The following is a 9,714-nucleotide window of genomic DNA, read 5'->3' on the forward strand; positions in this document are numbered from 1 at the left end:
AATGGTTTGAAGACGGGCCAACGCCCACTTTTTCAAAACTGCGCCGTGCTAACGCAATCCTTTGTGCGAAATTATAGTTTTTACATTAGTTTAGTGCTTAGTTTTATGGCACTTTGATTGATGAATTAGTACCTATGAGGTTCTTCAATAAGCTTAACGGTTCCATGTAGTTCCATGCGGAAGCATTCATTTACAGTTATTTTGGCATGTTCGGAAGTAATTCTCTTCCAAACTCTGCGAAGCACTAACAAAGATTCTTAGTGGACTCTCATAAGTCAAATTAAAGTGAATTGCGTGCAGCTCGGAATTCCTTTGGTACCACCGTGTATATTTGTATGTAAGTATTTAGGAGCGTTCAAGTGCTCGAGCTGCAAGTGTCAGCTGGAACGATTCATACGCAAAGTAGTAGATCAGCAAATTAGGAAATGTGCACAAAAGAAGCAAAATGACAAAATACTAAAGGTAACTAGTGCTTACACACAAACTACTCCAAAGCACTGAAAGCTCTATGGCGGCGCCTGGCTCTTGTTGCCACCATTGACTCATGAAAAACGTCCGGCAACCAATTACGCAGTGACGCTGGCAACTTGCAACTTGCAGTGCGGCAAGTATGAATGGGTAAGTGCAGCGAATGAGTTGAGATGTTGGCATTAAGGAAAGTGCAACGCAATACTTACGCAAACGTAAAGTTTTGTTAGAGTCGTCGGTAATCGGCGTAAGTAGTTGGCACTGCAAATTGTTGCAAAAAGAGCGGCAAATAGAGACGCAAAAATGCATGAAAATGCAGCTAAGTGCGCACTTATTATTAGGTGCAAGTGCAAGTGGAGCGGCGGTAAGTGGGGCGCAGTGACCAGGGGAGTGTTGAGAAGTGTGGGGGTGGCAGTGGAGTGTATGTGAATTTATGTTGCAGAGTGTAAGGAAAATGTTGCGAAAATGCTTAGCTCTGACACTTGTCAAGCATTCTGACCTGACACTTGTTGCGAGGCACGCATTGTGACAAATGCGAAACTCTTGCAAATGTTTCTGCTGATGATAAAAGAGAGGAATTATTTCTAATGCGTAGTAAAAGTTGTTTAAAGTTAGAATTTCTAGGAATTTGAAGTGATGAGAACTAAATCGAACCTTCTTCATCATTAAAATGTCAAATTTCAAAACTTAAGGACATGGACTTTTTAACTCATCACTGACAAAGGTAGTTATAATTTGTTTATGGGGTTTTCCATAAAATATTTGTTTCAACTTTTAACAGACACAATGTTTTAGGAAAGACGTTCGTTGGTATAGACTCCTGTTGGCACCTTTCAGTTCCTCAGGATACTCGTATATCAAAATATTATGTCATAATTGATAATAATTGCAAATTTTTTATATAATTGGAATCGGACATAACAATGAAGTTGATTTGAAATATAAATAAGATCAAGAACTTCTGGAATTAATATACATTTTTATCTGCAAAAATTCTTTATCGCTATCTTTGAATAAATATAATGTCTTGAAACAGTTACTAGAAGCATCTTTATATTATCAATTTATATAATACGAGTATCAATACATTATCAATATTTAACGAACTTTTCTACAGACGGTCTTTAGTTGAGTGAAAATCAGTTGATTTCTCTCTCAAAGTGTAGTACACCCTAGGAAGAAGATAGTTAAACTATCACAGGTTTAATTCAAATTATATGTATGTATATACTCGTGAGTTAACACCTACCTGGTTGAAAAACAATGATTTTCATGAAAATTCCCACCAAAACTGTCAGGTCTTCTACTTTCCATTATATTAATTATCAGAAAATTAACCACTTGTATTTTGTAGTTTAGTTAACGATCCCGCCCATCATACTTCGCGTATGTCAACGAAGTGAAGAGCGATTTTTTAGAACCCCCACAGGTAGTCAAAGGTATGTAGCCGCCATATACGCATTTGATTGGTCTAAATAGCAGTCTGACAGTGAGATAAACACACTCACTCTATAAAACACAATAGTAGCTTTTATCCCAATCAAAAAAATAATTTTTCACTATGGAAGTCCCGCTTCCTCTCAAGCTTCGATGCGCTTATTCCGTTGCAGACACAAACCTTTATCTAAAAGTTGGACTGATAAGATAATGATAGCGAATGGAATGATTGGGGCGCGCGATGGAGAAATTGCATAATATTTTAGTTAAATAAACTTTATTTCCAAAAAAATTTTTCACTTTTCTTATTTTCTCCGTTAACCCTTTTGGCACGCCCGAAAATTATGCTTTACTTTTATAAGGAAGTTATCTCTAATGCAAATGTAATACTTCACCGTGCGCCTTCATGTTCATTTGAATAAGCTCATTTCAGCGATTTTCTTAACTTCATTGCCTAGTCTTCAAGTGTCTATACTTAATGGTGCAAGCTTTTTTCCAAAGTTTGTTATGATTCTTTTGTACTGCAGAGTCCCTGTGCCATCTAAACAAAAAGTGACTCCAGCACTGTAAGGAACAAAAATAAATTCAAGATATCGATTATGGAAAAGTTTATTTATATAGTATATTTAACACTTTTTTAACTTGCATCATGCTTTTATTTGTACAGTTCAGTCTCTAAATTTTGATAAAGCAGTTAATCGCGGAACACATCAGAAAAATTCTCTGAGTCATCTGAAGCAATATCGATCTTACTTATAAAATTTGAAATTACATAATAGCTTTATTAAATTTTAATTGTTTACGTAGATAATATTTATAATATCAATAACTTAACACTAATTGACCTAAATAACAAAAAACTATTACAGATAACATTCACGCTACGTTACACTTCACAATGAGTTTGCCGTCCACGTCCCTTTCAACTTCTTCGTCGATGTCGGCATATAATGATGCATGCTGCCGCACCAAGCGATCCTTGAAATCCACCTGCCGTGTGAAGGCGTCGATATCTTGAGGCGAAAAATCACATATCTTGCCTTCACAATTTATCAGCAGGCCTCCAGTGAGATCAATTTTCGTCTTCGTTAGATGTAAGCGATTCATTTTACGTCGTCTTAGTTCCTTTCGATAAACGAAAATGTGATATTGGAGGAGAGGTTTCGAAGAGCTGTGCTGTATGTCACGTTTCATTGTTTCCTCACGTTCTCTTTCCGTTCCGTCGTCGTAGAACTCCATATCTACATCAAAATTAAGGTCTATATCCAGATCCATGTTCAAGTGGAACGCTAAGTCACTATCAAAATCCATGTAGAGATCTTCTGCCATTTTGTATTTGCGCTGATCTTTAATATATTGTAATGTTTAACACTTAAGGTGTTATGATGAGGCGAGTACAGATGAGATTGTTGATATTTCTGAAAAACCTCAGCTTTATAAGCATTTCAGCGCAGGTCTCCTTAATTACAGGTACTTAGTAAAGTTTGTGTTCACTAATCATTCCTTTTGTGTTCAGATATTTTACCTAACCGACTACTAAGGGTTCGATAGACAGTAAGGAGTAAGCGACAGGTAGGCTATAATCTCAGGGACATTAAAACAAAAATTCAATAGGCGATTAATCATACGTTTATTTTCTCGTAATTTAAAGGAATAAAAGTGGGAGCCTGAAATTTTAAGAGAAATAAAAGGGAAAGAAAATTATTCTTTTTTAACCAGGTCTACAAACATAGTAAATGTTAAACCTTTAAAACCTACCATTTGTCTACACTTTACATTAGCAAAATTCATTGCTTCTTTCTATTTCTTCAACTCTTCTATTCCTTAGTTTTTTTAAATGCTATTTTTTTATTATTTTACCATTGTGCCTAGTGTATAGAAATAAAATACTAACAACAATTTTAGTATAATTAATTAGGAGAAATACTTAAAAGCTAAATGTTAAGAAATACATCTGCTGCTACTGTTGTCTTACTAGGTTTCTCGCCTAACAGTTTTGATGAGTCTGGAGGCTTCCTCATTGACGTGCTGTCTAAGCCTCAGTTCGTGAGAGTTTGTTAATTTGGAGATTTCATTTACCACTGAATTCACGCCTAGATCACGGTGCAGGTCAGCAGAGCTATCGTACCTAGGAACATTAACTAAAGTCCTTAGTAAGTGAAGCGCTGAATGCTGGCAATACATCTTTGACTTGAGCAACCCCATAGTTGGGCTCCGTAGGCCCAAAGTGGCTTTAGAACTTGATTATATACTTATAGTTTGTTTTCAGTTGATATAGTTGATTTCCTGCCAACTAGATGGTCAAGTTAAGCAACTTTCATATCAAGCTCGGTCTTTTTTTTGACATGCTCCTGCCAGCGTAACTTAGGATCTAAGATGATACTTAGGTGCTTAGCATCATAGGAATATTATTTATATAAATTATATAAATCGGACGATAAGTCGGCCTTTTCAAAGTAAAGTCGACGAGAATTGATTTGGTGTCATTTAATTTGATGCGCCACTTAGATGACCACTTAGTAATTATGTACGTTGACTGCTGTTTGCACTTGTCGAGTAGATACTGACTCTCCAGCTGCTAACAAAGATGTGTCATCCGCAAATGTCGCTGTCATATACGGGACAGACGGGAGGTCACTGGTAAAAAGCAAATAAGACATTGGCCCCAACACGCTTTCCTGGGGAACACCCGCTTCTATCGGTTGCAAGTTCGAGTATGCATCCTCTTGTTTAATGCGAAAGTACAATATTTATAATTGTAGCATGTTTTTCAATTTGAGCAGCAGACCCGAACGTCAAACTTTGTCAAAAGCTTCAGACACGCCCAAGAAAGCCGCGTTACAAACACTGTTTATAATGTTCACAAGTTTTTTATACAATTCTGTGGTATTGCATAATATTTCTCCTGTTATTAAATTATACCAGATGTTTTTATCAGTCTTGTGTGCATAATATTTCTCCTGTTATTAAATTATACCAGATGTTTTTATCAGTCTTGTGTTCCCGATAAGATTTTTAATTTCTTTAATAGTTTAGGAGAAATGCTGATATGTGGATCCAACCAACTATTTTCACAGTTTATCTCATATCCATCGTTAGGCATAAATGTGTTTCTCCAATGATTTGTAAATACGGCAGCTTTCCAGAATAGTCGGTGGATTTATCAGCTGTGAGTTTAGCCAGATAAGTTTTGAAGGAAAATTTTTTAAACTGTTTAATTTGTGTTCTTAGTTTCGCTACACATTTATTAAGCTCAGTTTTGAGAGCAGAGAACCTAGTTTGTTGCCATCTCCGTCGAAGCTTGCGCTTTTTATAGATACTTTCTGTGATAAGTTTTTTAATATTTGGTACCACTTAGATTCACATGGATATTTGGTGTACTCTTCCACGCAGCGTTTTGAATTATTTTTGTAAAATTTTCAATCTCACAGTTCAACTCAACATCTGTCGATATGTGCTTAAGCTTTCGGCCGACTTTATTCGCTATACTTTTAAATTTATACCAATTAGTGTGTTTATTACATAACGTTGGCTTGGCGGCCGAAATTATTGGCTTTTCATATAGCGTTAATAACAATGGTGAAGGGTCAGAGCTTAGGTCTGAGCAATCTTTAATACTTAATACTTCGATATTTTAATGATTATAAGGTATTCAAGAAGCTGTGGAAATTTCTGTCTATCTGAAGGCCTATAAGTTGGTCTTCCAGTAGAAACAAACTGGCTTCCTACTACTTGCATAGCTTTGAGAAGTTCTCGACCTTTCATATCTAGCGATTCTTTAGTCCTCCATTTAAGCTTATTAATTGCATTTAAGACATTAAAACCTTGAAATTTTAGATTATATAAAATTAACTGCGTATCGCATAAGTGGTGTAAGTTTTTTATCATTGCCTTTGAGGCCTAATATGTTTACTCTCGTAGCTTATCCAAGTTATATTTTCCTTTGAAAGAATTTGGTTATTGTGCGATAATAATTTGCATCGAAGACATTAAGTTTGTAGACGCCGTTGCTTAAAAGCTGTATTAAAAATTGTTATTTATTAGAGCTGTAATATTAGAATGTAAGTCCTTTATGTATGTTATGTAAGTATTAAAAATCATTTATTACTCACCGATGGTAGGTTTTGGTATCATTGTTGGACGCTTGCTCTTTATTTTTCGAAGAGCTTATAATTGTTGGAGAAGTATCAGTTTTGCGTTTTTTTGAAGAGCGCTTCTTTTTGAGTATCCACTCAATTTATTTAGCTAGATAATCTTCATCGGTTTCGTATCTTTGATCTACATTCATACTAGAAGGTTTTGCTTCAACAGTCACATGCTTGCTTTAACTAGTTTTTAGTTCTTCGTTTTCTTTTTTTAACTCTATGTTATCTTCATGTAACTGAATGCAAATCGCTTCCAAAGTTCTAAGCCTTTCATTGATAACTGAGTTAGCTTTTTTCCCATTCTCTTATTTTATTTACTCTAAATGCGCTGAGAGTGTTTCTCGGCGTCACCTCACGAAGGAGTTCAGCCATTTTTATTTTCTAATGGTTTACTGGGTATTAGAAACCTGTCCTTTGGTCGATAATGAAGTTTGAATTAGAAGTTTTTTTCTTAGTTTTTATTTGACCAGTATGGCAGCGCTGATTGTAGTTGGAAATTGTTAGCACAGCTGATTTAAAGGGGGAGCCTGCTTTAGAGGCTTCAAAAAATTGATTTTTTAAGGATTTTTTTGGGAGGGAAATTATAGATTAGCGCAAAATTTCTAGGCCTTGAAGTGTAAAAATTTAGAAATTTAAAAAAAAAAAACAGAAAAAAACATGTTTTTGACCAAAAAAACTTTGCAATTCCATACGACGTTTAGTTTTTTTCTATCTTGTCCGCCAATTATGAAAAATTGTTAAAATAAAAAACCGAGAAAACGCGCGTCAAAGTTTTCACTTTCTGCCCAAGCGTTAATATATCTGCTAGACGTTCGGTCAATATTTCCCTTCTAGCTTCGAAAGTATTTCGAATTCCCATCTATAACTTTGGGGACATATTTTTAGATAATTTTTAAAGAGATTAAAGCAAAAACCAAAAATTTGACTTTTGAAGCTTCTAAAGCAGGCTCCCCCTTAATATACGCACAAGTAACGGGTAAAAGAAACAGTTGATGTGCACTTTCTTCTTTCCCCGCGAAAATTAATTATTTGAGTGTTTATTTGATTTGTTATTAGTAAAAAAATTAACTTCGACTAATTATTTGATTTGTTTTGATTGATTTTTACCAATTGCTTCCACTAATCCAAGGAAATTCTCCTAGAATATTGTCCTAAATTTTCAAGCTGATTCGAGTAATAGTTTCGGAGATACAGCCTTAAGAACTTGTGCGCTCGAGGCTAGCTAAGTTAGGTGCGCCCTCTTTAAACCAGTTTTTCTCGAAACTGTGTTTTGAAGTTGGTTGGCGGGATTTCTCGAGAACTATTCAACCGATCTTCTTGAACTTTTACACAGGTTTTTGGGATATAATACTTATAGACTTGGAAGAAGGATACAATTCTTAAAGACCTGGAAAAATGATTTTTTTCTTTTACAACTACTTCAAAATAAAAAAATTGTCGTTTCATTTTTTTGTAACTAAAACACGTATTTTTCAATATATTTTTTTTCAAAAATTTCAGTATTTCTGTATTAATAGTGTACGTTTGTATCAATATAAAATTCTAATAAAATATTTCATTTTTTATATGAGACAAAAATTATTGAAAAAAGTTTGTTTTTTACGCGAGGAAACTCGTGTAACCCCTTAATGTATTTTCCTGACAATAATGCCAGTAAAGAACAAGAGTGCGTTTTCTATATTTTCGGATGAACTAGCAAAACTATTATTGATAATAGACGCGAAGTGTAACTTCGTTTATCATTCATTGGATATCGTCATTGGATATTGTCTACCTGTCGCTAACCCTTTGTGTGGGCATAACTTAAGTATCTTTCATTGTCTTTCAAGGCAAACCTTAATAGTCGAATAATAGGTAATTAAATATCTGGTATATAATAGGTAATTAAATATCTGAGCACAAAAGGAATGATTACTGATGACAAAGTACCTGTAATGAAGGCTACCTGAGTGGAAATGCTTATAAAACTGTAATTTTTCAGAAATATCAACATTCAGATCTGTACTATTCTTATCACAACAACGTAAGTGTTAAACATTACAAGATATTAAAGATCAGCGCAAATACAAAATGACAGAAGATCTCTACATGGATTTTGATAGTGACTTAGCGTTCCACTTGAACATGGATCTGGATACAGACCTAAATTTTGATGTGGATATGGAGTTCTACGACAACGAAACTGAAAGAGAACGTGAGGAAACAATGAAACGTGACATACAGCACAGCTCTTCGAAACCTCTCCTCCAATATCACATTTTCGTTTATCGAAAGGAACTAAGACGGCGTAAAATGAATCGCTTACATCTAACGAAGACGAAAATTGATCTCACTGGAGGCCTGCTTATAAATTGTGAAGGCAAGATATGTGATTTTTCGCCTCAAGATATCGACGCCTTCACACGGCAGGTGGATTTCAAGGATCGCTTGGTGCGGCAGCATGCATCATTATATGCCGACATCGACGAAGAAGTTGAAAGGGACGTGGACGGGAAACTAATTCTAAAGTGCAACATAACCTGAATGTTATCTAGAGACCATGAGATTTATAAGGCTAAATTTTTTGTTCTGTAATAATTTGTAATTTTTAAAGTAAATTAAATTTTAGTTTGAAAGAATTATATAAAACTTATTATCTATGAAGGAATAAATAAAACTAAACTTTTCTTGTAGAAACTGCTCGAATCATTCTCCGTTGTCAGAACCCTAGAGTTGTTCAAAATGCACGCCAGCAGCCAAAAATATGTTCCGAGTATATGTAAGGTACAAGTGTGTAGATATATCAAGAAAGGGTTTTTTTCAACTGCCATCGCAAACATTTTGACCCTTCAGCTTTCGTATAACTCCAAAGCACTCACCACTAGTAAGAGCGAGCTCGATGGAGCATTTAGCAAGAATGCCATCACCGCTTATAAAAGTTTCGAGTTCATGCTAGGAAATTACTTCTGTTTAAAATGTAGTCCAATAAAACGTCTATTTTACTTAAAGTGACGTGAGTGTGGTTGCGCTACATACGAATTTTTAATTACGTCCGAAAAACCCTGCAGCAATGTAAACACATTTAATTGCTCATCTGTTACTGCATTTAATTTCCATATCTACGCTCCGTATTTGTGTTTGTCTTAAAAACCCATTTTGTACCAGCTCCTCACGTAGCCACACACATACAAATGTGGACAATGAATGGCGTGGTCAACTGGGTATGCTTGTGAGTGTGTAGCACACATGGTTATCCCCTTAGTGGTATTGAAAACAATTTGTGCTAAATTGCGATAAATGTGAGAGAAATTATAATTCAAAAGTCAGTTTGACAGCGTAAGTCCTTGCTTGTCCACTCGCTGCTGCATTTGTAACAAGTGACTGGATGCACGAAGTTTCCTAGAGTGGTGTGAGTATGAGCTCTCACAGTCTCCCACCCTCTCTCCCTGCTTTAGAGTTCACTCTAAAGTCAACTTAAACAGTTCTAAAGTCTGATGCTGTAGCAGTGCCGGAAAGTGTTGAGGGTCACGCACACACACAAGCACCTTGGACCGCCTCTCTTCCGTCTACTGCACTGTAACACTTGACTTCTATGCGCAAATACTGTCAGAGATTTGCGAAGATTAGTGAATTTAATTTTGAAAATTTTATGAGTCAGTGCTTTTTGCAGCGACTCCGTACATGT

The 9,714-nt window shown here is 35.5% G+C and overlaps 2 protein-coding genes across 2 annotated transcripts; one reads left to right on the plus strand and one right to left on the minus strand.

Moving 5' to 3' along the window:
• Positions 1-2,666: 2,666 nt before the first annotated feature.
• Positions 2,667-3,258, minus strand: LOC125778910 (uncharacterized). Its single transcript, XM_049458533.1, has one exon. It carries the CDS (start codon positions 3,232-3,234, stop codon positions 2,782-2,784), a length of 453 nt encoding a protein of 150 aa, XP_049314490.1. The 5' UTR covers positions 3,235-3,258; the 3' UTR covers positions 2,667-2,781.
• A 4,814-nt stretch (positions 3,259-8,072) lies between these two features.
• Positions 8,073-8,632, plus strand: LOC125778909 (uncharacterized). The gene has a single exon (XM_049458532.1). It carries the CDS (start codon positions 8,121-8,123, stop codon positions 8,571-8,573), a length of 453 nt encoding a protein of 150 aa, XP_049314489.1. The 5' UTR covers positions 8,073-8,120; the 3' UTR covers positions 8,574-8,632.
• The last annotated feature ends 1,082 nt before the right edge of the window (positions 8,633-9,714 follow it).

This window comes from Bactrocera dorsalis, chromosome 5 (assembly GCF_023373825.1).
Source record: "Bactrocera dorsalis isolate Fly_Bdor chromosome 5, ASM2337382v1, whole genome shotgun sequence".
In the NCBI taxonomy this organism is placed as follows: Eukaryota; Metazoa; Arthropoda; class Insecta; order Diptera; family Tephritidae; genus Bactrocera; species Bactrocera dorsalis.

Excerpts from the sequence above, each read along its gene's own strand:
- LOC125778910 (XM_049458533.1), bottom strand. The coding sequence starts at position 3,234 with ATGGCAGAAGATCTCTACATGGATTTTGATAGTGACTTAGCGTTCCAC.
- LOC125778909 (XM_049458532.1), top strand. The coding sequence starts at position 8,121 with ATGACAGAAGATCTCTACATGGATTTTGATAGTGACTTAGCGTTCCAC.